Source organism: Callithrix jacchus, chromosome 2, assembly GCF_049354715.1.
Source record: "Callithrix jacchus isolate 240 chromosome 2, calJac240_pri, whole genome shotgun sequence".
In the NCBI taxonomy this organism is placed as follows: Eukaryota; Metazoa; Chordata; class Mammalia; order Primates; family Cebidae; genus Callithrix; species Callithrix jacchus.
In genome coordinates this window covers 131,288,154-131,315,553 of record NC_133503.1, presented here as the reverse complement: position 1 = coordinate 131,315,553, position 27,400 = coordinate 131,288,154, and the positions used below count along the sequence as shown (strand labels likewise).

Here is a 27,400-nt window from a genome sequence, read left to right as displayed (position 1 = left end):
TCTTAGTACATGTATTTTTCTTGCTGACCAGTCTTGAATATATACTGGTTTGATGATAGATTTTCCCCCTAAAAGAATTTGAAACATATGATGTTGGCTATTTTAGATACTACTTTATGTGTCATTAATCATTTTTGTTCAGTTTTACAAAATATATGTCAATCTTGGACATAATGTTACTTTATAATATATGTATATTCAGGTGAACCCTAAACATATTTTTTCAGTAAACTCTGTCCTCCTATGATTGCAGTCTGCTTTCATTAAAAATGGAATAGGAGGATTTCTTATATATATAAAATATAAAAAATATGTAGCACTCACCACCATTCAATGTCTATTTATGTTTTAGTTGTGATTTAAAGATGAGATTTGACTAAAGCATTTAGTGTACATGGACATTCATAATATGTGCTGTGCTCCTTAATTTTTACTGATTACCTTAGAAATTTCAAATTAGACTTCTTTAGATAAATGTACATTAATCACAGGTGCCCCAATGTGCTGTTGAAAGTAAATTAAAATTTTTAAATTAGGCTGGGTGTGGTGGCTCACAGCTGTAATCCCAGCACTTTGGGAGGCCAAGGTGGGCTAGTAATGAGGTCAGGAGTTCCAGAGCAGCCTGGCCAACATGTTGAAACGCTGTTTCTACTAAAAATACAAAAACTAGCTGGGTGTGGTGGTGGGTGCCTGTTATCCCAGCCACTTGGGTGGCTGAGGCAGGAGAATCACTTGAAACTGGAAGGCAGAGGTTGCAAGTATGCTGAGATTGCGCCACTGTAATCCAGCCTGGGCGAAAGAGCAAAACTCAGTCTCAAAAATAATTTTTGTTTTTTAAATTAGGGTCAGGCACAGTGGCTCATGCCTGTAATCTCAAGTGCTTTGGGAGACTGAGGTAGGGGGATTGCTTGAGGCCAGGAGTTTGAGACCAGCCTGGGCAACATAATAAGATTCCCCCACATCTACACAAATAAAAAATAAAAAAATTAATTGGGCCTAGCTACTCAGGAGGCTGAGGTGGGAGGATTGTTTGAGCCCAGGAGTTTGAGGTTGCAGTGAGCTATGATTATGCCCCTACGTTCCAGCCTGGGCAGCAGAGTGAGACTGTCTTTTAACAAAACAAAAAAATTAAACATTACTATTTTGCCATTCTAATAAAATCATATAAAATTTAGTTTAGATTTTGCCAAACATTTGATTTTTTACAGAGTGGTCCCATTTACTGAAGTGGTTTGTAATTAATGGCACTGCAATCAGCCATTCCTAGGTCTTTAGCTACCCAGAGCTAATGTGTTCCATACTGGCAAATTTAAGCTACTCCTCCGTAGAAGAAATGAGAGTGATTTAAATAGATAGTTGTTTTTCTTGGCAGTATCATGTAACATTGAGGGAAAAGGGCAAGCAAGAGTCTGTGAGGTGTATTGAGCAGTTCCAACTCTGTCACAAGAAACTAGTTTTTGTGACTTTGGTCAAGTTATTTGTACCTCACTGGCCTTAATCTCACCTGTAACACAAACAGTTGGATTAAATGACCTTTATGTTTTGTTTAACTTCTTTAATGCTTTAATATCTTTTCTGCCATAAACAGAGAAAGGAAATAGGTCCTCTATATGTAGAAAGGTTAAAAAGATAACACATTTCCTAGAATAAATTTCAATACTCAGTAATTGATTACAGATATTTGAAGATGACTGATCAAAGTATGAGGGAATTGAGAAGAGATTTTAATTATAATGTAAGATTAAGAGTTAATGAAAAAGGAGGCAGGGTGTGGTGGCTCATGCCTATTAATCCCAGCACTTTGGGAGGCCAAAGCAGGTGGATCAGTTGAGGTCTGGAGTTCGAGACCATCCTGACCAAGATGGTGAAACCCCCCATCTCTTCTAAAAATACAAAATTAGTCAGGTGTGGTGGTGTGCACCTGTAATCCCAGCTATTTGGGAGGCTGAAGCAGTCGAATCACTTGAATCCAGGAGGTGGAGGTTGTAGATCACGTCATTGCACTCCAGCCTGGGCAATGAGAGGGAAACTCCATCTAAAAAAAAAAATTAATGAAAAAGGTAAGATCATCAATTGGCTAGAAATAATAACATTAATGAATATTCATGGAATGTTTACCATGTTCCTAGGCACAGAGCTTTCTGGCAGGTATTTTAAAATTGTCCTTGCATAGCTTGAGCAACATGGCAAAACCCCATCTCTACTAAAATACAAAAATTAGCTTGATGTGGTGGTGTGCACTTGTAATCCCGGCTAGTGGGGTGGCTGAGGCATAAGGATTGCTTGAATCTGGAAAGTGGAGGCTGCAGTGAGCCAAGTATGTCACCCATACTCCAGTCTGGGTGACAGAGTGAGACCCTGTCTCAAAAAAAGTTAATAAATAAGTAAATAAAATTGTCCTTGCATTTTCAAAATTAATGATTCTTAGTACAATTGAAGATCTGCTATTTAAAATTTAAAGTTTTGATATATCAATATGGAAAGTTTATAGGTATAAATTTGTGGGGCTTCTACCAGCAAGCTGTCATGCAAGCTACAGGCAAAGTAAAATCTTGTAGATTAGCTATATTCAAGGCATTATTCAAGCTATATTCAATCATGTGTGCTAATAATGAGCTTTTGTTTTGTTTTTAGTTTGCTTTTGAGAGAGGAATTTAAAGGATGACTCATAGTCCAAAATTCTGAAGTTAAAATAGATATTATAGATTAGATTTTTCCAGAATTTATGTTGTTTTGGAGTAAGATACACATTTTAAAAACTGTTAGTCTCAATGAGTATACTTAGTATACTCATTGAAACTAATATCAGGATATTGCTAATAAAAACTGCTGTGGTACACTAATTCCTTCTCTAATGCCTAGTGTTTATAAATCTTTTAATGTTGTAAGATAAATAATGTACTTAATGATAATCCTGCCTCCAAAAACTTCTAAATTGCTGAGTTCTAAAAGCTCTTTTGTCCATTGAAAGATCCTCAACAAGTAGCTAGTATTTGTTTTTCTCTCCTAGCATTCTAGTTATAGTACCAGAATGAGATAAAGTTTCTTTATTCTAATTCTCTTTTTTTTTAGAGACAAAGTCTTGCTCTGTTGCCCAGGCTGCAGTGCAATGACACAATCTTGGCTCACTGCAACCTCTGCCTCCTGGGTTCAAGAGATTCTCCTGCGTCAGCCTCCTGAGTAGCTGGGATTATAGGCGTGTGCCACCATGCCTAGAAAATTTTTCTATTTTTTTGTAGAGATGGGGTTTTACCTTGTTGGTCATGCTAGTCTCGAACCCCTAACCTCGTGATCCACCCGCCTCGACCTCCCAAAGTGCTGTGATTATTCATGTGAACCACCTTGCCTGGCCTTATTCTAATTCTCTATAATATTTTCTTTGTCCTTTGTTTTATTATACTTGTAGTATATTAGGATATTCAGTGGGAAAGGAATATAAGTTTTAAAGTAAACTAATTTCTTGTAAGATTTTCCAATTTGACTTCTGTATTATAACCAAAATTACTAGAAAGCCGTTAAAAAGTGTTATATATCTAGAGACATTAGAATTAAAGTGAGTGGGGTTTGAGTTTACTCGGCAGGTCTTCTAGAATGTTGAGTGTTTGAATGCCTCTTAGAGGAAAGGAATATATATATATCCTTACTTCCTAAGAGTGAGTCTGGTAAGTAATGATTTGAGTTTTTTTCTACTAATGTTCTCAGTTGTGTACTGAGAACATGCAGATATGTTATGGAATTTTATTTATACCAGTTTTTAACTTGGCGATGAAATGTGATACAGAAGGGAAATTTAAATAAAGCATCCTACTTTGTACTATGTAGTAAAAATTTATACCCTTGTAATTATAGTTGGAGACCATTGTAAGTTGGTCATAATGGTTCATTATACATTAATATATTTCAGAAGACATTTTTTAAAGTTTTTGCTAAATCACACATTAAAAGTGAGTTAATATGCTTTGTTACTAAGTTTGTGTAGTTAAGTTATACATAGTGTATTCCTAATTATTAAATAACTTTCTAATTCTTAAATTTGAAAATGGATTACTTGTATTTTACCATACTCATGACATTATATTTTACAGTTATGTCTTATATTATGAATGTTAGGCACTTTGCCTTTTTATATTTTTTTCATATTAAAACAATGTAAAATTACTGTTAATGCATTTAGTGAGACTGAATTTATTTAAAACGATTGAATGGTGAAGGATGATAAAAATACGGTGATAACATGAAGATAATGATTTATTTGTATGAAATTTTATTTTATAGCAGATTAGGTTTCTAATCTGCTGTATGCACTTAGATTTTTAACTTTTGCTGAGCATTCTTTAAAAAATATAGTAATGAGGTTAAAGATTTTTTTCAGTTTGATATTTTGTTGTTTGCAATATATCAGTTTCCTGCAACAATTTCAATTTTGGTATTGTTTGTCAGTGGAAATTATATAATAGAGGGGCAGTTATAAGAGAACTGTTTTTCTCCCCTACTGTCACTGAGCTATATTTTAAAAATTATAGTTTTTGATTGCTACATCCATCTTAATAATGTCCATTTAGTATCTGTAGAGCAATCCTTGTCTTGGTTATTTTGTGTGTATGTCTGATGTTGGACAAATTGCATGTTTCCCTTTACTGATAGCCTGTTACTCTAAAACCATTTGAGGAACATTGGTTTACATAGGGATATATATATATATAGTGTATTAATAAAACCTTAAATTTTCAACTTACGTATGTTTTAAATACAAACTTTTATGGATCAGAATTAATTTCATGAAATGTTTGAAAACTGTTGAGTTTTAGCATAAACCCTTATAGTCTCATACCTGGGATGTAGCTGACAAATTATTGCATTGTAAAATGAATCATGTGAATCACGGAAGCTTTAAACTTTTTCTTTTTATAGCCCTACCTGAACCCATCCTACCATCCCTCCAAAAAATTTACCCAGTAAGTGTTTTTTATAAATTATTATAATACATTTTATATCAAGTGTATGTAGAACTATTATAAGTAGTATTAATGTAATATAAAAGTAGTAAGGCTAAGTACATGATAACATTTTCTATATAGACTGAGGCATTTACCAGGAGAACATTTAAAATGTTTCATATACTTTTTCAGAAAACTCATACGTTATTTTGTTATTGGCAGACAGTCTGGCCAGTTGTGTTAATGGTGGAATTTGTTTGGCATGATGCTCAAGATTATCACTAATGGATATTAAATATCCTCAGTTGGTTAAGGCCCATTTGACCTTATTCTAGTTTTCTTCCTACTATTTTAAAATACAGCTTCACAGCGTTTCTTTAGTTAGTAACTCAGATATTTTTTTAGCCCAGTATATTTAACTTTGAAAAGCATGGGGAAAAGAAGTTGAACAATTGGATAATCTTTTTATCTTTAATTTGATCTTGCCAAGTAATAAACTAAAACAGGTAATATTAGTATGCTATTCTTGTCTGTGTAATACTGTGAATCCTGCTGACATTAATTGGAAATATTCAAGAAATGAAGTGTGACTACTAGAAAAATATCTAGTATATACTTAGTTTGAGTTTAGAGACACATAGGTTATATACATATTCATAATCTGTAAGAATCCTTGTGTTTATTTTTCAGTTTTCATGTGTTCTTTCTCCAGGATTCTGTTTCTTTGTTTTATAGTCCTATCATTAGTGTTTTCCTCCATAGTCATCCTTTTTCCTGGGTTTATTTGGAAATATATTTAAGCTACTTGTTTAGAATGTTTGACTAATCTGAAACCACATAATTTTTACATGTTGGTTTTATATACTTACAAGAAGAGATGCCTTCTAAACTTACTAAACGGTCATCTTACAAAGGGAAGTATAAATAGCCTAGAAGATTAATATTCAAAAACCTATTTATTGTGTCACACAAAATAAAACAAATTTGCTTGACGTGGAACATCAATGAAATATAGTTTAATATCTAATAATTGAGAAGAACTGATGTTTTTGGTTTTGAACGTACGTTACTAATGTAATGCACACATGCAAGTTGCTGGATAATAACGGTTCATTTTTAATAAAGCCATACCATAGTGGAGATCTCCCATTTTGTGGCAGGTCATCTACTAGAAGAGACTATAACAGGAGCCTTTTAAATCTTGCTATCTCAGCTTCCTTTTTTTCATTATTATTATACTTCAAGTTCTGGGGTACATGTGCAGATCATGTAGGATTGTTACATAGGTATACACATACTATGGTGGTTTGCTGCATCCATCCCCCCATCACCTACATTAGGTATTTCTCCTAATGTTATTCCTCCCCAATCCTTCTGCTATAATGAAGAATTATTATCATGAGTTTCCAGTATATCTAAGGATTAGTCTTTATGCTCTCTTAAACATTATGAGAAATGAAAGAATCAAATTACAGAAATAGAAGTCACTTGAACTTTTTGGCCTTATACTTTTTAATATTTCTGTGTATTTAAATTTTTTCTAGAGATGGTTTTACTGTGATGCCCAGGCTGGTCTCAAATTCCTGGCCTCAAGTGATCCTCCTGCCTTGGCCTCCCAAAGTGCTGGGGTTACAGGCATGAGCCACTACACACAGCCTATTGGCCTTAATTTTGAATGTTTTCCTCTCTTTATAAAGTACTGACTCTTTAGTTCATCCTGAAAGGTCATATTTCATTTTATTGACTCAAACTTACTTTGCTTTAAGACCCAGGTGTCAGTATAGAAAGAGCTGCACATGTTCTTTAGCAAAGGATCTGATAGTTAAACTTATCCCTAAAATAGTTTATTATTGTGTATTGAAAAATGCTTCTGCAGCTATCTCACTTAAAACTCTGTGCTACATGAAGCCCTTTTTACTAATACAGGAGACTGGTGAAATATCAGTGTACTGTGATTGGGGCTAGAGGTAATGCTTTTATAATACTCAGGTTCTTACTAATGGTCCCATTTTCACTTCTGTGTTTTTCTTATTATCTAGCTTTCTCCCATGACAGAGTCCTGACTTATGTTCATATACACTACCTCTGGCCTTAGGCTCTCCATCTGTTTTGCTTCTAAGATTATTTCTATACCTGTAATGGGGAAATAGATAGAGCCTCAAGGCCTTAAAAAGTACTAATAGCAAGACCTACCAGATTAGGAACCTCCTAATTTGCCTTCACATATGGTTACATTGCTACCATAAATATTTAAATAATTTACCTTTACTCTAAGATTGATGTTTACATGGATAGGGACTTACTACCTCCTCTTACACAAGATTTTTTGTTTTTGTTTTGCTTTGTTTTTTGTTTTGGTCAATAGAAATATTTTTAGTGGTCTAACTGATGGAACAGACAAATCAGCTCGTTTCCTATTAATAACCATCGTTTATTTAGTATCTATTATATGTTAGTACACTGTACCTTTTATATACAATGTGAAAAGTCTTGAATAAATAAACTTGCGAGATATTATCCTTCTTTCACCAATGAAGAAATTGTTTTCGAAATGTTACATGATTGATCCAAGTGGTACTAATAATTTTTCCATTGTACTATTTCTTGGGGGAGGGAAAATTACAGTAGCATTCACTAACATTTTATCTAATTTATATTGCTTATTACATTTTATTTGTATATATCTCATTGTTCCTATACAGATAACCTTGGTTTAATGATGGCAGTTATGGCAGAATTTAAGCTTGTATAAATAAGTTTGAGACTGACTTACCATTTTAATTAACAACAACAACAAAAAAAACCAACTTGGTGACTTTACAAAGGAAACCACAGGTTGCTTTAAATTTCAAGTTTCTCTAATATAAAATAGGGTTTTGTTTTTAAAATAAGAGAAAACAATTTTGGAATGGAATAAATTTGTTACTCTATACTATACTTTTTAGTAATTTTCATATTTTCAAAATTTATGATAAATTTAAATACCTTAAAAATTGGTATATTTCAATTCAGTTATGAAAGGGATAGAAGGCTATAACATCTCTAAACACTATATTATAGTATAGAATTACTGATTATTACTAAATTCTTATTGACTTAAAAGCAGCATAACTGATAGACGGCAGAGTATTTACTATTCAGTTAAAGAAATGAAGCTGAGAAAGTTAAATATATAAACAGATTAAGCTTATGAAAGAATATTTTAATGCAAGCATATTATTATAAGCTAACTTAAATTTATGCTAGGTAGATTTATCAATACAAACAAATTTAGCTATTTGTTTCCTTCCCTGAAAGTATCTTCATACTCTAGGAAAATATTTACGTTAACAGAATAGAGTTGCAAGAAAATAGCGCTCTTCTTTTTAATAGTATGGAAATAAAGAATTCTGAGAATGCAGAGCTTTTCTGTGTAATTATGTTAAAAACACCTTAAATTATACATATACAGTAATGTGCTGCATGATGGTGTTTTGGTTCATGACAGACCACATACATGATAGTCATCTCATGAGATGGTAATAGAGCTGAAAAATTCTTGTCACTTGGTTTTGCTGTACTATACCTTTTATCATTATTTCAGAGTGTGCTCATTATGCTTATTTAAAAAACAAGCTAACTATAAAGTGGCCTCAGGTAGGTCCTTGAAGAGATATTCCAGAAGAAGTCATTGTTATAATAGGAAATGGCAACTCTGTGCATGATATTGTCCCCAAAGACTGGGACAAGATGTGGAGGTGGACGACAGTGATAGTGATGATCCTGATACTGTGTAGGCCTAGGCTGATTTGTATGTTTATGCTTTTAACAAAAAAGTTTAAGGAAAAAAATTTAAAATAGAAAAAAAGGTTATAGAATAAGGATATAAAGAAAGAAAATACTTTTGTATCATTGCATAATGTGTTTGTGTTTTAAGCTGTGTTGTTACAGAACAGCCCAAAAGTTAAAAGGTTTTAAAAATAGGCAGGGCATGGTGGCTCATGCCTGTAATCCCAGCACTTTTGGAGGCTGAGGCAGTAGATCACAAGGTCTGGAGTTCAAGACCAGTCTGGACAACATAGTGAAATCCTGTCTCTACTAAAAATACAAAAAATTAGCTGAGTATGGTGGTGTGTGCCTGTAATCCCAGCTTCTTGGGAGGCCGAGGCAGGAGAATTGCGTGAACCTGGAAGGCAAGGTTGCGGTGAGCCAAGACTGTACCATTGCATTCCAGCCCAGGCGACATTGTAAGACTCTGTCTCAAAAAAGATTTTAAAATAAAGAAAGCTAAGGTTTAAATAATTTACCTTTACTCTAAGATTGATGTTTACATGGATAGGGAGTTACTACCTCCTCTTACACAAGATTTTTTGTTTTTGTTTTGCTTTGTTGTTTGTTCTGGTCAACAGAAACATTTTTAATGGTATGTCTGATGGAACAGAGACTGACTTACCATTTCAATTAACAACAACAACAAATTTTTCTTTCTTTTTATTGAAGAAAGAAAAATTTTTAAATAAACTTAGGGTAGCCTAAGTGTACAGTATTTATGAAGTCTACAGTAGTTTATAGTAATGTTCTAGGCCTTCACATTCACTCACTACTCACTCACTGACTCACCCAGCAACTTCCACTTCTGCAAGCTCCATTTATGGTAAGGGTATACTGTTTTTTTTATCTTTTATACCATATTTTTAGTGTACCTTTTCTATTTTTAGATATGTTTATATATATATACATACTTATTGTGTAACAGTTGCCTACAGTATTCAGCACAATAACATGCTGTACAGGTTTGTAGCCTGTGCAGACATACCTTTGAGGTATTGTAGATTTGGTTCCAGGCCACCACAATAAAGTGAGTCACTTAAATTTTTTGGTTTCCCAGTACATGTAAAAGTTATGTTTACACTATCTTGTAGTCTGCTAAGTATTTAATAACATTATGTCTAAAAAATGTACATACCTTTGTTTAAAAATACTTGATCGCTACAAAATGCTAATGATGGGCTGAGCTTTCATCAGGAGTTGTGGAGATTCTTGCTTTGATATTGATGGCCCCTGACTGATCAAGGTGGTGGTTGCTGAAGGTTGGGGTGGTCACGGCAATTTCTGAAAATAAGACGATGGTAAAGTTTCCCACATTGATTGACTCTTCTGAACAAAAGATTTCTCTACAGTGTATGACGGCCTTTGCTAGCATTTTACTTATAGTAGAACTTCCTTCAAAATTGAAGTCAGTCCTCTCAAACCCTGCCACTACTTTACCACCTAAGTTTATGTAATGTTCTAAATCCTTTGTTTACACACTTGAAAGTATTATCCCTCGTTCATTAATGAAAAAACTAAGTCTTAGAAAAGTTATGTGGTTGATCCAAGAAATACTGGTATTTTGTTGTCATTTCACCAAGATTCACAGCATCTTCACCAGGAGTAGATTCTATCTCAAGAAATTGCTTTCCTTTGCTCATCCATAAGAAGCAGAAGAACTTCATCTGTTAAAGTTTTATCATGAAATTGCAGTGATTCAGTAATATCTTCAGGTTCCACTGCTAATTCTAATTCTCTTGCTATTTCTACCACAACTGCAGTTACTTTCTCCACTGAAGTCTTCAACCTCCCAAAGTCATCTAAAAGGGTTGGAATTAACTTCTTCTAAAACTTTTGTTAATGTTGATATTTTGACCTCCCATGAATCATGAATGTTCTTAACAATATCTAGAATGGTGACTCCTTTACAGAAGGTTTTTAATGTACTTTGTCCAGATCCGTCAGCAGGATCACTATCCATGGTAGTTATAGCCTTGTGAAATGTATGTCTTAAATAATGAGACTTGAAAATGAAAATTACTCCTTGATCCATCGGTAGAATAGATGTTGTGTTAGCAGGCATGAAAACATTAATCTCTTTGTACATCTCCATCAGAGCTCTTCAGTGATTAGGTGCATTGTCAAGCAGTAGTAGTAGGTCTCAACAGTGGGCTTAAAATACTCAGTGTACCGTGCTGTAAAGAGATGTGTTGTCATTGAGGCTTTATTGTTCCATTTATAGAGAACTGGCAGAGTAAATTTAGTATAATTCTTAAGGGCCCTGGGATTTTGGCATGGTAAATTCTCATTGGCTTCAACTTAAAGTCACCAGCTTGTCCTTTGAAATGTTGAAGTCAGGCATTTATGTCTCCTCTGTAGCTATGAAGATTCTAGATAGCATCTTCTCATAGAAGACTGTTTCGTCTATACTGAAAAATCCGCTGTTTAGTGTAGCTACATTCATCTGTTGTTCAGTGTAGCCACATTATCTTTGCTAGATAACTCTGGATAACTTGCTATAGCTTCTCCATAAGCACTTGCTGCTTCACTTTGTGATTTTATGTTATGTAAGTAGTGTCTTTCCTTAAACCTCATTACTAGCCTCTGCTACCTTCCAACTTTTCTTTCGCAGTTTCCTCACCTCTCTCATCCTTCATAGAATTGAAGAGAGTTAGGGTCTTGCTCTGGTTAGGTTTTGGCTTAAATGAATATTGTGGCTGGTTTGATCTATCCAGACCAATAAAACTTTCTTTATATCAGCAATACAGCTGTTTTCCTTTTTTTTTTTTTTAAATCATTGATGTGTTCACTGGAGTAGTACTTTTAATTTCCCTCAAGAACTTTTCCTTTGCTTTCAGAGCCTGGCTGTCATTGGTGCAAGAGGCCTCCCTTTTGGCTTGTGTTGACTTTCAACATGACTTCCTCACTAAGTAGAGCCATTTCTTGCTTTTCATTTAAAGTGAGAGTTGTGTGACTCTTCCTTTCACTTGGAGGGCCAGTGTAGGGTTATTAATTGGCCTAATTTCAGTATTGTTGAGTCTCAGAGAATAGGGAGGGCCAAGGAACGAGAAAGAGACAGGGGAATTGCCTGTCAGTGGAACAGTCAGAATACACATGACATTTATTGATTAAGTTTGCAGTCTTATGTGGATACCATTTGTGGTACACCCAGACAGTTACAGGAGTAACATCAAAGATTACTGTTAACAGATCACCATAACATGTAATAATAATGAAAAAGTTTGAAATACGAGAATTACCAGAATGGAACACAGAGACCTGAAGTGAGCATATGCTGCTGGAGAAATGGCACTACTGATAGACTTGCCAGATGCAGCACCGTTGCTATAAACCTTCAATTTGTACAGTAAAGTGAAGCACAACAAAACGAGGTGTTCCTGTATATACATAGTTGGCCATCTATATCTGTGAGTTATAATTCATTCATGGATTCAACCGACCACACTAAAAAATATTCAGGAAAAATAAAAAATAACACACAAAAAAACATAGTATAACTGTTTACTTGGAGTTTACATTGTATTAGGTATTATAAGTAATCTAGAGATGATTTAAAATATATGGGAAGATGTACCTAGGTTATAAGTAAATACCTCACCATTTCATATAAGGGACTTGAGCATCCTCTGGAGCTCTGGAACCAGTCGCTTGGGAATACCAAGGGACAACTATACACACATATGTATAACAACTTTTTTCTTTTTAAAAATTGACCTAACATGATGAAGAAATTGATCAATTACTTGAAACAGGCTATAAATGAATACTTTTGAAAAGATTTGGCCAGGTGCAATGGCTCACACCTGTAATCCCAGCACTTTGGGTGGCCAGGGCGGGTGGATCAAGAAGTCAAGAGATTGAGACCATCCTCACCAACATGATGAAACCCTGTCTCTACTAAAAATACAAAAATTAGCTGGGCATGATTTTTATATTTTTAGTAGAGACAGGGTTTCACCATGTTACTCCTGTAGTCCCAGCTACTCGGGAGGCTGTGGCAGGAGAATTGCTTGAACACGGGAGGCAGAGGTTGCAGTGAGCTGAGATCACACCACTGCACTCCAGCCTGTGCAACAGAGTGAGACTGTCTCAAAAAACAAAAATTTAAAAATTTTGGTGGAGATTTATTTTTTTAATGGTTATAAAACATTATTTTAAAGTTGACATTATTGAATTTTGAAAACAGAAAAGTTAATTTGAATATAATACATGAAAAGTTTTAAGAAGTAACCACACTGCATTGTATAAATGTGCAATAATAATGATACGTGACATATACTAAACAGTTAATAAATCCTTACAACATCTGAGTATTTTCCCTTATAAATGACAAAGCTGAGGAAAGCTAGGTAACTTGATTAAATTCATGCAGCTAATAGAAGGGTGATACTTCATACCCTTCTGACTTCAAAGCTCATGCTCTTACCTCTATTTTAGATACTTACGTTGATTTCAAAACTTTTAAAATCTACTGAAGTCAGATATAGTTAAAGGAAATTTTATGATCAGTCTTTTTTTTTTTTTGAGACGGAGTTTTGCTCTTATTACCCAGGGTGGAGTGCAATGGCGCGACCTCGGCTCACCGCAACCTCCACCCACTGGGTTCAGGCAATTCTCCTGCCTCACCCTCCTGTATGATCAGTCTTTAACATGCATCATCGGATTGACCCGCCTGCAATTAAGATAGCTTTGCAGAAACTTCAAGATACCAGGTTTTTTTTTTTTTTCAGGAAGAAGTATTCTCTATCTCAGTGGTGACCTGCCTGCAATTAAGATAGCTTTGCAGACCTGCAATTAAGATAGCTTTGCAGAAACTTCCAAGATATCACTTAGTTGTACTTCTTTTCAGGCAGAAGTATTCTCTATCAGTTTTTCTTTTCCTTGTAACCTTAACATATATTTCTAGGATTTCATAATTCATATTGTTAGGCAATTATGCTTAATCACTTTTAATAACCTAAATTTCTGTTTACGTAGAGATGAAAAGTGATCATTTTTGATTTAAACTTTTCATCATTTCAAAGAACAGTTTCCAAATATAAGGTTAGCCAGTCTAACTTATTCCAGAAAGTGCTTAATTGTTGAAATTTCAGACTTTGAAGATCAAATAAGATATTATGGGACAGTCTCAGAAAAAATGGTGGAATCTGGCAAAAGATATTTTTGCCGCTTCTATAGACAGTTCTATGAACAGAAGCGATGAGACTTCTCAGGTGTTTTTCAAGGGGTTTTCCATTTAATTTTTTTTTAACTTGAAGAGAAATGAAAGATTACATGTCTTCTAAAGTATCAGCATTTAAAAATTATCTAGAAAATGTTTTCAGGAATTAATAGGTCATACATTTGATTATTAGAGGCTCAGAATAAGATACCAACCTAAAATATTTAATAAATCTTCCCTCTATATAAGTACACAAGCAACAGTAAATATTTGTAACCCAAAAATGTTACAAAAATTAACTGCTATTCTATGGACTTAGTTTGTAATTTTACGGCTGCTTTCTTTCTCTTTGAATTTTGGGTTGCTCTTTATGTACTTTCTAAAATATTAGTTTAAATTCAGAACCCCCTTGTCCTATCTGAAGTAGCATGTATTTTTCTTAAACACATAACTATAGTGGGGAAGCTCCCTTTCAAAGAAATTCTTTTTTGAGGGTGGAGATGGAGTCTTGTTCTGTCACCCAGGCTGAGCTGGAGTGCAGTGGCGTGTACTCAGTTCACTGCAACCTCCACCTCCCAGGTTCAAGCCATTGTCCTGCCTCAGCCTCCTGAGTAGCTGGGATTACAGGTGCCAGCCACCACGCCCAGCTAATTTTTGTATTTTTGGTAGAGACAGGGTTTCACCATGTTGGCTAGGCTGATCTCAAACTCCTAACCGCAAGGGATCCACGTGCCTTGGCCTCCCAAAGGGCTGGGATTACAGGCGTGAGCCACTGTGTCCAGCCTTAAAAGAAATTCTTCATTGAAATTTTAAAGCAAAGAATCTTTCTTTCTGTAGTGTGAATGATCACTACAAACTGGGTATTTCTTTTCTTTTCTTTTTTTGACACAAGGTCTTGCCCAAATTGGAGTGCAGTGGTACAATGATGAGCCCTCCCAGGCTCAGCCTTCTGAGTACCTGGGATGACAGGTATGCATCACCAGCCCCAGCTAATCTTTCTAATTTTTGTAGAGATAGGGTCTCACTGTGTTGCCTAAGCTGGTTTCAAACTCCTGGGCTCATGGATTTCATGATTCACATTGTTAGGAAATCATACTTTATTTTATTTAATAATAACCTAAATTTCTTTGTTTGCCTGAAGATGGAAAGTGATCATTTTTCACTTAAGCCTTACATCATTTTAAAGAACAGTTTCCAAATAGAAGTGTAGCCAGTCTAACTTATTTCAGAAAGTGCTTAATTGTCCAAAGATTGATCCTTCTGCCTTGGTCTCCCAAATGCTGGGATTACAGGCTTGACCCACCGTGCCTGGCTTAGGGGATTTCTTAAGGATAGATGGAATTACTATTTACTTGTAGCTGCTTTTAGGTGTCCTCATCTTTTTCATTTTTTTTTTAATTTGTACTTTTTTTTAAATTGCATTTTAGGTTTTGGGGTACATGTGAAGGACATGCAAGATTGTTGCATAGATACACACATGGCAGTGTGATTTGCTGCCTTCCTCCCCATCACCTGTATCTGGCATTTCCCCCATGCTATCTCTCCCCAACTCCCCACCCCTTGCTGTCCCTCCCCTGTTTCCCCTGACAGATCCCAGTGTGTGATGCTCCCCTCCCTGTGTCCATGTGTTCTCATTGTTCAACACCCACCTATGAGTGAGAACATGCGGTATTTGATTTTCTGTTCTTGTATCAGTTTGCTGAGAATGATGGTTTCCAGGTTCATCCATGTCCCTACAAAGGACACGAACTCATCATTTTTGATGGCTGCATAATATTCCATGGTGTATATGTGCCACATTTTCCCTGTCCAGTCTATAATCGATGGGCATTTGGGTTGGTTCCAGTTCTTTGCTATTGTAAACAGTGCTGCAGTGAACATTTGTGTGCATGTGTCCTTACAGTAGAACGATTTATAATTCTCTGGATATATACCCAGTAATGGGATTGCTGGGTCAAATGGATTTTCCACTTCTAGGTCCTTGAGGAATTGCCACACTGTCTTCCACAATGGTTGAACTAATTTACACTCGGACCAACAGTATAAAAGTGTTCCTATTTCTCCACGTCCTCTCCAGCATCTGTTGTCTCCAGATTTTTTAATGATTGCCATTCTAACTGGCGTGAGATGGTATCTCAATGTGGTTTTGATTTGCATTTCTCTAATGACCAGTGATGATGAGCATTTTTTTATATGTTTGTTGGCTTCATGTATGTCTTCTTTTGTAAATTGTCTGTTCCTATCCTTTGCCCACTTTTGAATGGGCTTGTTTTGTTCTTCTAAATCTGTTTGAGTTCTTTGTAAATTCTGGATATCAGCCTTTGTCAGCTGGGTAAACTGCAAAAATTTTTTCCCATTCTGTTGGTTGCCGATTCACTCTAATGACTGTTTTTTTTGCCATGCAGAAGCTGTGGAGTTTGATTAGGTCCCATTTGTCTATTTTGGCTTTTGTTGCCATTGCTTTTGGTGTTTTGTTCATAAAGTCCTTGCCTACGCCTATGTCATGAATGGTTTTGCCTAGATTTTCTTCTAGGGTTTTTGTGGTGTTAGGTTTTATGTTTAAGTCTTTAATCTATCTGGAGTTAATTTTAGTGTAAGGTGACAGGAAGGGGTCCAGTTTCTGCTTTTAGCCAGTTTTCCCAGTACCATTTATTAAACAGAGACTCCTTTCCCCATTGCTTGTTTTTGTTGGGTTGTCAAAGATCAGATGGTTGTAGATGTGTTGTGTTGCCTCCGAGGCCTCTGTTCTGTTCCGTTGGTCTATATCTCTGTTTTGGTACCAGTATCATGCTGTTTTGATTACTGTAGGCTTGTAGTATAGTTTGAAATCTGGTAGTGTGATGCCTCCTGCTTTGTTCTTTTTGCTTAGAATTGACTTGGCTATGCAGGCTCTCTTTTGGTTCCTGAAAATGACCATACTGCCCAAAGTACTTTACAGATTCAATGCTATCCCCATCAAGATACCAATGACCTTCTTCACAGAACTGGAAAAAACCACCTTAAACTTCATATGGAATCTTTTTCAGTTTGGGTTCAGATATTTCTGCTTCAGTTCTCCCTCAATAAGCATGACCTGACCCTTTTTGTGCATGACCATGAAAAAGAACAGTGACTGGCCAAATTGTTGGTCTGAGGTCATTCATCATTTTAATGGAGTGGATCTCACGGCTCTTCAGTTCTTAATGTCATAATTGCTGACCTTTTTCTTTAAATTATTGAACAAAATAAAAATTTTAAAGGAGGTACAAACATTTTTAAACGTAAGACAAGAAAGTGACTTCTGTTTAGCATATTTAGTTCATAAAGTGAATGCTAATTGTGCTTGGTGCTGGGAGTCAAAATTAGTAAGAAGCTTTCAGAGCAGAAACTATTAAACAGTGAGCTGCTTATTTGATCTACATTATACCTTTTGTTTGATTTGCCTGAAAATAACATTTAAATTTTATGATTTTTAATTCAAGAGTCAAAGGGGAATAGAGGCACTGCATCTGCTGTTCCTTTTGACTTTAGTCTTCACTAATTGATATTTCTTTCCTACCCTGTCCTCCTTTAGACAATTGCAATTTCTACTTGAATCTTAAAATGTAATTAGTACTACAGCTACAGCTGTTAGAAATGTAAGGGGAAGTCCGAAGTTGAGGAGTGTCCACTTTATGAATTTGATTGGAATAGAGTTATTCTGAGAGAAAGGTAATCATTTCTTGGTAGTTAACAATTATTGATAGAATTATAGGTAGTAGAACAAGGGAGGAGATATTTTTGTTTTCTTGCTCCTTTATTTTTACTCATATTTTTGGGGCACTAGCATTAAATGATGCACTATGCTCTTTCTCTACTATTACTTCATTATTTAGAGTCTCTAATTTTTAACTTGGCATTATTTAGATGTCTTTAATTACATTAGTATCTATAAGCCCAGGGTTGAATCGACAGTTTGGAATCTTAACCGTAGTTGTCATTCTGCTGCCTTAACTAATTACCTTTTTTTTTTTTAACCAAAAAAATCCGTTTTTATTTTGATGGCAGTGGAGAGATACAGAAAGCCATTCTCAATGGCACTGTGCAGATTACCTTGTATTATTTTCTAACTGATGTATATATATGACTTGATAATTTTTATAGTGCATTTAGTATATCTCAGAGCCAGAACTTGTTGTTAATAGAGGAAAGATGGATGTGAAAATGAATGGCATGCAATAGGAAAACAGAATAAGTACCCATTAGTATTCTATCTAATCAGCATCTTTGTTCCTGGATTTCAGGCAAATAATATCCTCCTTTATAAACATGGTAAAAGCTTGCTGAGTATTGCTTGTTGGTATGTTTCCTTTCTTATTTTCCTTGCCTTCTTTGTCTTTCCAAGTTTAATTCAGGTTGAACATCTCTCTTCTCTTCCCTCTAAGATAGAGAAACAAAGCAAAATTTATAAAATCTTAAAATTAGTATAAGTACTATTTATATGTTAAAGTTACTCTTAGGGCCTTTGAGAGAAGTTTGAAGTGACAGAAAAAACTCTTACTTTGTGCTTGATATAGCCTTGAAGTATAATTGCTCCTTGTGGGAATAATTAAGAATGAGATAACCTTTATGAAGAAAGCTGTATGGTATTGGGTAGAATCTTGGTATGTATAGTAAGGTTTTATTTATGAGTTAGAAAATCTTTTGCTAATTAGTGATCTATTTGGTTAACTGAGTGATATCCTCAAGCCAAGGATTAGAATGTTAGTTTTTCAGGTACATTCTGGTCTACTGCAAATACTGGTGAAGTCTTTAGTGGAAGAAAAATTTCAGGTTTCCAAATTGCCAATGCAGAGAAAATTTCTTCTCTCTTTTTCAAAGAGGAGACTAGTTCAAGATTTATAAAGTTTCTTAGTGTGTGTTTTAAATGGCTTTACATTTTTTTTCTTCTTCTTTTTGACAGGAATCTTTTAGTCCTGCTGTACAGCTGCACCTTGTACATCAAGCTCCATGTAATGTTCCTCCTTACCTCTCAAAAAATGAATCAAACCTTGGGGACCTCTTACTGGGCTTTCTTAAATATTACGCTACAGAATTTGAGTAAGTAAAACTTTAAATTGTGGTTTTGTTACACACATATATATGTATATGTGAGTGTATATATAAGTGAATGCTGCAAATTTGGTCAGAAGCTATATTTGTCACTTCTAGTGCTGTAAAGTTGCCCAGAAATGTATATAAAAATTTTCTGTGTAACAATGAATTATTGGAAGCTAATTAGATTTAATATTCTTAGCTAATAAATAAATGTATAGGTTAGTAAGCCCAATTTTAGTTGATTTCAATAGTGATAGGCCCAATGTGTTTGTCCTATGCAGGTGTAGTTTGGAACATCCATTTTCTGTGAACTTAAAATGTATAGTAAAAAGCACTGATAAGACAGACACTAATAAAGATCTATGTCATACTTGGCATCTTCATAAATAGCTGTGTTAGTATGATATACAAATCAAGGAATGTGTCTTTTCCTTTTTTCTTTTCTTTTTTGAAGGTGATATGTAAACATGAAACAAAATGTTAATCAGGCTGGACAGAACTGAAAGTTCTTACGTGAATTCTGTGTCCAGATAGAATGGAGTTAGGAGTTATTTGCAGCTCTTCTGATCAATCTGGAAAAGCTTGAGGGAGGAAGAGAGAAGATTTAGGAATTTTACAGAATTAAAGGCGGGTACAGTTAACATAGAATACCACTTTGAAGAAGTTTGCATAGGGGAATAATAATAGTAATATTAATAAATTGCTATTACTAGGTGGAAAATAGATCTAAACATATATTTATTTTATTTATATTTATAATTCCATTTACATAATTGCTATCTGATGTGTTGTGTATTATGCCCATTTTACCAGTGAAGCGCAAGGAGAGGGGAAGTAATGTGCTCCAAGATCACATAGCTAATAAGAGTAGTATTTCAGATAGTTTTGACTGCAGAATTCACACTTAAACTGTGACGTTTTAATGTATCCAAGTACAAGTCCAGGCAACAAGTATAAAAAGGTAGGAGCTTTCATTTATGTAAAGATGAGGAAAGATTAAAGACTGGATGAGATGCAGTATATAAATAGACTATAAATGTTATTCTAGAGTTTAATGGTTATTCTAGAGTTATGTATGCCGTACATAGACTGTAAATGTTATTCTAGAGTTTAATGGTTATTCTAGAGTTCTTTTTAAGATGTTGCAATAACAATAGCCAATGTTTAGTGAGAATTTATCTAGTATCCTGTAGTAAGCTGAGTGATTCCCATGGATTTCAGTTAATCCATATAATAACTTCTGTCAAACTTAAGGAATTTGTGTGCATGAAATTTGTCCATGGCATTCTCTAGCTAGATTGTGGGAGAGTTGGGATTCACATTCAAGCTGGACTTCAAAACTACATTCTTAATTGTTAGACTGTATTGACATTGTTTATTATGTTATGTAAATTAGGGACTGGGGGATGTTTGTGGTGGGGGAAAAGAATTCACAGAAGAAAGATATTCTTCTCCCATGTATAGTATAGGATTAGAGCATCTGGATACAAATACCTTGCTTTGTTGATACAAATCACCTGCTTTGTTGAACAGAAACAAGATAGTAGATATGTAGTTTGTATCTTAATTTAATATTAAAGGAAACTAGTCTGCTGGGTCAAATGATGCTGATGCTTGGAAAGAGGATTCAAAAGTTCACCATATAGCACATTTGTAATTTCAAATGAAATATTTTCAGAAATTTTACTGTAGGTATCACAGCCAAGAATGTAGTCATGGTAATAAACTAGATGCCATATAAAAGAATTATGGCAACTGGTAAAAATATCTATAAGGATTTCTTCTGAACTTTGTGGTAATCATTTAAAAAGTTCTTTTTTCTTTTTCTTTTCTTTCTTTTGAGACAGAGTCTCACTCTGTTGCCCAGGCTGGAGTGCAGTGGCGCAATCTCGGCTCACTGCAACCTTTTCCTCCTGGGTTCAAGTGATTCTCCTGCTTCAGCCTCCTGAGTAGCTGGGATTCCAGGTGCTTGCCACCGTGCCCACCCAATTTTTTTTTACTATTATTATTTTTAATAGAGATGGGGTTTCAACATATTGGCCAGGCTGGTCTTCAACTCCTGATTTCAAGTGATCCACCCACCTCAGCCTCCCAAAGTACTAGGATTATATGTGTGGGCCACCATGCCTGGCCGAAAGTTCTTTTTTCTGAAAGACAAAACATTAAGTGACTCTTAAGGAATGCCTGAGTATATGGTATAAATGTTACAGAAGTTTTATATGGTCGTTTAAAAATTATGATTTCTCGTCCAGGTGTGGTGGCTCATGTGTGTAATCCCAGTACTTTGAGAGGTCAAGGAAGGGAGATCACTTGAGGCCAGAAGTTTGAGACCAATCTGGGCAACATGGCAAAACCCATTCTCTACTAAAAATGCAAAAATTAGCTGGGCTTGGTGGTGCATGCCTGTAGTCCCAGCTACTTCGGAGGCTGAGGCACAGGAATCGCTTGAACTAGGGAGGTGGAGGTTGCAGTGAGCTGAGATCGCTCCGTTGCACTCCATCCTGGGCAATAGAGTGAGACTCTATTGTCTCAAAAAAAAAAAAAATTACTATTTTTCTTACTTACTTTATTTACACCTTGCTGCTGAAATACTTCTGTTTTAATTTTTACTTTTTGTGGGTACATGATAGGTTTGTATATTTATAGGGTATGTGAGGTATTTTGATATAGGCATACAGTAGATAGTAATTGCATCAGGATGAATGAAGTATCCATCACCTCAAGCATTTATCCTTTGCATTACAAACAATCCAGTTATCCTATTTTACTTATTTTTTAGTGTATAATTAAATTATTATTGACTATAGTCACCCAGTTGTGTTACTAAATATATATCTTATTTGTTCTATTTTCTTGCACTCATTAACCATCCCCACTTCCCCCTCTCCCTGCCACTGCCCTTCCCAGCCTCTGGTAACCATCATTCTAGTCTATCTGCATGAGTTAATTGTTTTAATTTTTAGATCCCACAGACAGCTGAGAAGATGTGAAGTCTGTCGTCCTGTGCCTGGCTTATCTCACTTAATGTCCTCCAGTTCCATCCATGATGTTGCAAATGACAGGATCACATTCTTTTGTATGGCTCAATAGTACTCTGTTGTGTATAAGTACCACGTTTTCTTTATCCATTCCTCTGTTGATGGACACTTAAGTTGCTTCTAAATCTTGGCTATTGGGAATAGTGTTACAATAAACATGGGAGTACAGATCTCTGTTCGGTATCCTGATTTTCTTTCATTTGGGTATATGCCTAAGAGTGGGATTGCTGGATCATATGGTAGTTCTACTTTTAGTTTTGGGGAAACCTCCAAACTGTTCTTCATAATGGTTGTACTAATTTACATTTCCACCAACAGGGTATGAGGTTTCCTTGCCAGCATTCACTGTTGCCTGTCTTTTGGATAAAAGCCATTTTAAGTGCTGTGAGATGATACCTCACTGTAGTTTTGATTTGCCTTTGTCTGATGATCAGCGATGTTAAGCACCTTTGCATATACCTGTTTGCTCTTTGTATGCCTTCTTTTGAGAAATGCCTATTGAGCTCTTCTGTCCATGTTTTAATCGGATTATTAGATTTTTTCCTATAGAGTTGTTTGAGCTCTTTATACATTCTGGCCATTAATCCCTTGTGAGATGAATAGTTAGCAAATATTTCCTGCCATTTTGTGGATTGTCTCTTCACTTTGTTGATTGCTTGCTTTGCTATGCAGAAGATTCTTAACTTGATGTGATCCCATTTGTCCATTTGCTTTGGTTGCCTGTGCTTATGGGGTATTACTCAAGACACCTTTGCCCAGACCAATGTCTTGGAGAGTTTCCCCAATGTTTTCTTGTGGTGGTTTCATATTTGAGGTCTTAGATTGAAGTCTTCAATCCATTTTGGTTTGATTTTTGTGTATGTCAAGAGATAGGGGTTTTAGTTTCATTCTTCTGCATATGGATATATAGTTTTCCCAGCACTATTTATTGAAGAGACTGTGCTTTCCCTAGTATATGTTCTTGCACTGTTGTTGAAAATGAGTTCACTGTAGACATATAGATTTATTTTGGTGTTCTTTATTCTGTTCCAATGGTCTATGTGTCTGTTCTTACGCCAGTCCCATGCTGGTTTGGTTGCAGCTTTACTGAATTTGTTATCATTTTAAGATTGAGATACCTACAAGATATTCAAGTGGAGAAACTGAGTAGATAGTTGGACATACAAGCCTAGAGTCAGGGGAGAGGTCACAGAGCTAAATATTTGGGAGTTGTCACCAGATAGATGGTATTTAAATCTATGAAACACTTTGAAAAAAACCAAGGGAGTGAATAGATAGATGGAAAAGAGAAAAAGGACCAAAGGTTACATCCTTGGATACTCCGGTGTTGAGAAGTTTACAGGAAATACAGGGGGTAAAGGAATATGAGCTGCAACCTACACTTGCTCAGGTGATCCTTCCACCTCAGCCTCCTGAGTAGCTGGGACTATAGGCGCTTGCCACCATGCTTGATAATTTTTTGATTTTTAGTAGAGACATTTGAAACAATGGAGCAGAGTATTCTTTCTGTTTGGATTCTCTACTAATGGAACTGCAGTGCATGAGAGATCTAAAACATTTACTTAGTACCTGATACTAAGTATTTCCATTTGACAACCCACTTATTTTTCAAAAGCTCAAATCCTAATATATATTGTAAAAGTAAAGTTGTCTTTATAAAATATTTACAAACTACTCTTGATCATAACAAAATAAATTATACTTTCATGGTGCTTTACATGGATCAGAATTCACAAGATGCAAGATTTTTCATGCTTATTTAATATAGGAATTAATCAAATTTCTATAAACAAATGCCATACAGGACCCATGATTATATTCTTACAGAATCTCTTTCTGATAAATACAGGAGAAGTGTAGGGTAAGTGTTGAAAGGCCCCAAGCTATAGTCTTTCTCTGCTTGGTTAAATGGTAGACAAAGCTAAATACTGCTCAAAAAAATGATACCAGTTGTTCCTTAAATTTAGTTTTCTCTTGTATACAAGCTGGGTAGTCCTATGTTTTAGAATGTTCCTTGACAAAAAGAAAATACTCGTGACAATTGTTAGAAAAACCTTTTTAAAAAATGTGAAGTTAATATATACTAAAGACTGAACAATTAACTTTCAGGCCTGCTCATGAAATTGTTTTACTTGAATAAAGTTTTACTCTTAACAGCTGCATCTGATATACAGCAATAAAGTATATTTTCATAGAGTATTAATTTTGCTTTCATAAAACAGCATCTACTTGCTTCTATTGGAAAATTTCAAAATTTCTCCCAAATCATACAAATAAAGATGTACATGAACAGAAATTATTTAATAATACCAGAAGACAGTGCTAGAAGATTACTTCTCTCTTAACAAATCAAAGATTGTTACTACATTGTTAACTATGACATAGTTGTTATTTTGTTTACTTGTACTTTCTTTTTTTTTTGAGATGGAGTCTCACTCTGTCACCAGGCTGGAATGCAGTGGTGCGATCTCAGCTCACTGCAACCTCTGCCTCCTGGGTTCAAGTGATTCCCCTGCCCCAGCCTCCCAAGTAGCTGGGACTACAGGCGTGCGCCACCACGCCTGGCTAATTTTTTGTATTTTAGTAGAGATAGGGTTTCACCACGTTGGCCAGAATGTTCTTGATCTCCTGACCTAGTGATCTGCCCTCATTGGCCTCCCAAAGTGCTGGGATTACAGGCGTGAGCCACAGCGCCTGGCTTGTACTTCCTTATTTTTCCAGTTACTTTATTTTTTTAGTAAATATGTGTTGAAATCCTGGTATATACTGTGCACCTAGGTGAAGAGTGTAAAAAATAGATAAATATCCAATATCTTGGAGCTTTCATCCTAGTTGAGGGAGACACAATGAAGAATAATATAATAAATAGTAAATGTAAGAATCAAATTCTTAGAAGGCGATAAGTGTTATGGAGAAAAAATAGAGGAGGGAAATAGGGGTTGTGGTGCTGAGGGTAGGGCACAGGTTCAGTATTCCACAAGAAAATTGGGGTAGGCCTTACTACTGTTACAATAAAAATAATAAGGCAATTATGAAAATAGTTAACATGGTTACCGTTTTTCTTCTTATAGCTGGAATAGTCAAATGATTTCAGTTCGTGAAGCCAAAGCCATTCCGAGGCCTGATGGTATTGAATGGAGAAATAAATACATCTGTGTAGAAGGTAGTTTTCTGTTTGCCATCCAGTTATCATCATGGTACTAAGCGAATTACTTGAGTAATTTCAGCTGTGTTTCAGTTAAAAGTAATACATTTATATCTGAAGCGATTTCTACATCTCTTAATTTAAAAATTTTAATTTAAAAAATCATTGATGGGGAGGGAGGGGAGGGGAGGGAGGGATAACATGGGAAGAAATGCCAGATACAGTATGCACCTAAAGTAAAATAAATTAATTTTAAAAAACCATTGAAATTTTTTAGTTGTGAGAAATAATAAACATAAATTTAGGCATTCACCCTTTCTAGTTGGTAAGATTTGGGCTGTCTTTATCCCTCTTACTTGTGGTTGATAGACAATTTCATGACTTATGGTTGGAAGAAATCTTTATATATGATTCTTATATTGACCTGAGTTATTTTATATTCTTTCATACTTAAAATATTATTACTTAATGTAAGTTGCACTTTTATAACTAGAACTTGATTGTGCTTTAAAAATTAAATGATATGAAGAAATTTTCTTTTCTAAAATTAATTTACATGTAGTTGAATATCCTTGATTTCAGTGGACAGAATTGTTCTCATAGTTGCTAAATTGAAGACCTTTGTAAATCAAGAGGTAAAAAAGTATAAGTAGTTGAGAATCAGCATGTGTAGAAAACAACAGATTTCAGATATTTTAATCTTGAATTATATGCAATATTTTAAGAGTTTGTGAATATGAAATTAAATCTGCTTTGGTGTGCTAATAAATTGCACTGGGTGAACGTTATTTTAGTTACTTGTATTCTAATGAATACTAAACACTGTTATAAATTGCAATGACGATGTAATCCAGTATAATTTGGCATATGACCTTACTCTGTTAAGGAAAAAAAACCCCACAGTACTGTTAACTCCTTTTTAACATAGCCTTTCTAAGCAATAAAAAATAAGCAAAAGAAGTATTTAAAATTATGGGCCTGCATAAATTATATGAGAAATCTAAAGTTTAACCTTTCCATCAGATTGCCTGTTCTTTCACACGCTTTCTAGGTCTTTCTCCTTAGTTACCTTTCCTCTTACCAGCAACTTCATTCTTTCTCTCTCCGGTCCTTCCCTTTCAGCTCTAAGGCATACATAGATCTTCTCATTCTCAAAAAATACTCTTTATTTGGTCCTACTGGTTTTTCTATGCATTTTTCCTCCCTTTTCTGTGCTAAAATTCTTAATTTCTAGTAATTTTTACCTACTGCTGGCATGATTTTAGTCACTTCATCTCATTACTGATGCCTTTAGTTATCCTTGTCTTCTCATTATTTTCAGTTTCCTTGTACTCTTCTGGTTTCTTCCTCTCTCTCTCTCTCTGTCTCTCTCTCTCTCTCTCTCTCTCTCTCTCTCTCTGGATTCTTCTCTCTTGAGGGTGAAGGGTGAGTGGGATGGTGGTATGATCATGGAAGGTATATATATATTGGAGATGCACATATATAAAAATCGTTCCTTTGTTTTTTTTCCTGTCTTCTCTGTTTGCTATTCTCTTTTTCTGCCCAATTCATGCAAGTTAACTTCACTGTATCTTTTTTCTAAACTATCCATTCGGGCCGTAACTCCCTGTACTGTCTTTTGTTTTCTCCAGTATTGAACCTCTACCTTAAAAGGACAAATCAGTTTTTAAGTTTAAACTTAAAGGTACCTTTCTGTGATATTTAAGGTTGACTGCCTCTCTTAGATATAATGGCTTTTTCTTTTAATGACTTTTTATTATTTTATTAAGGGTAGGTCTTTGACCTTCTGTAATTTTTCAGAAATCTTATCCACATTTATGATTTAGACTTAACACACCTATGCTGATGACTTTGCTTTTTAATCACCCTTTCCCTTCAATTCTATCTACCTTATTAGGTAGTTCATAGCTATATTAAGCTTTTCTGCATATATAAATCTAATAAAGATATTAGGCTGACCCATCTGAAATTGCAATTTTTGTAGGTCAGAAACTGTCACATACTGACAGTGTCAACCCTAAAAAAGAAACTGTAGCTCTCATTTTAATTTTTTTTTTTTAACATGTGCATTCAACATTGCAGAACCTTTTGATGGAACAAATACAGCCAGAGCGGTGCACGAAAAGCAGAAATTTGACATGATCAAGGATCAATTTTTAAAGGTAAACAGTGCATTAGATCAACTCTAGAAACAGTAGTACACTAGTATGCTTTAAAAAGGAAACAAAATATATGTAATAGGACAGAGTAGTCC

General features: G+C 35.0%; 1 protein-coding gene across 11 annotated transcripts in view; it reads left to right on the top strand.

Annotated features, from left to right (window-relative positions):
• Window positions 1-27,400, top strand: part of TENT2 (terminal nucleotidyltransferase 2) — a 66,718-nt gene that overhangs the window by 34,800 nt on the left and 4,518 nt on the right. For 8 of the 11 annotated variants that reach the window (XM_002744828.7, XM_054252152.2, XM_008991900.6 and 5 more), the window contains exons 12-15: window positions 4,912-4,955; window positions 18,830-18,966; window positions 25,073-25,164; window positions 27,229-27,308. In XM_002744828.7, the coding sequence (XP_002744874.1) occupies window positions 4,912-4,955; window positions 18,830-18,966; window positions 25,073-25,164; window positions 27,229-27,308 (353 nt within the window). Of the gene's footprint in view, window positions 1-4,911; window positions 4,956-18,829; window positions 18,967-19,417; window positions 19,595-21,926; window positions 22,176-25,072; window positions 25,165-27,228; window positions 27,309-27,400 lie in introns of those variants that run through there. The other 3 variants (XM_035291335.3, XM_078365287.1, XM_035291336.3) reach the window with 3 other exon arrangements.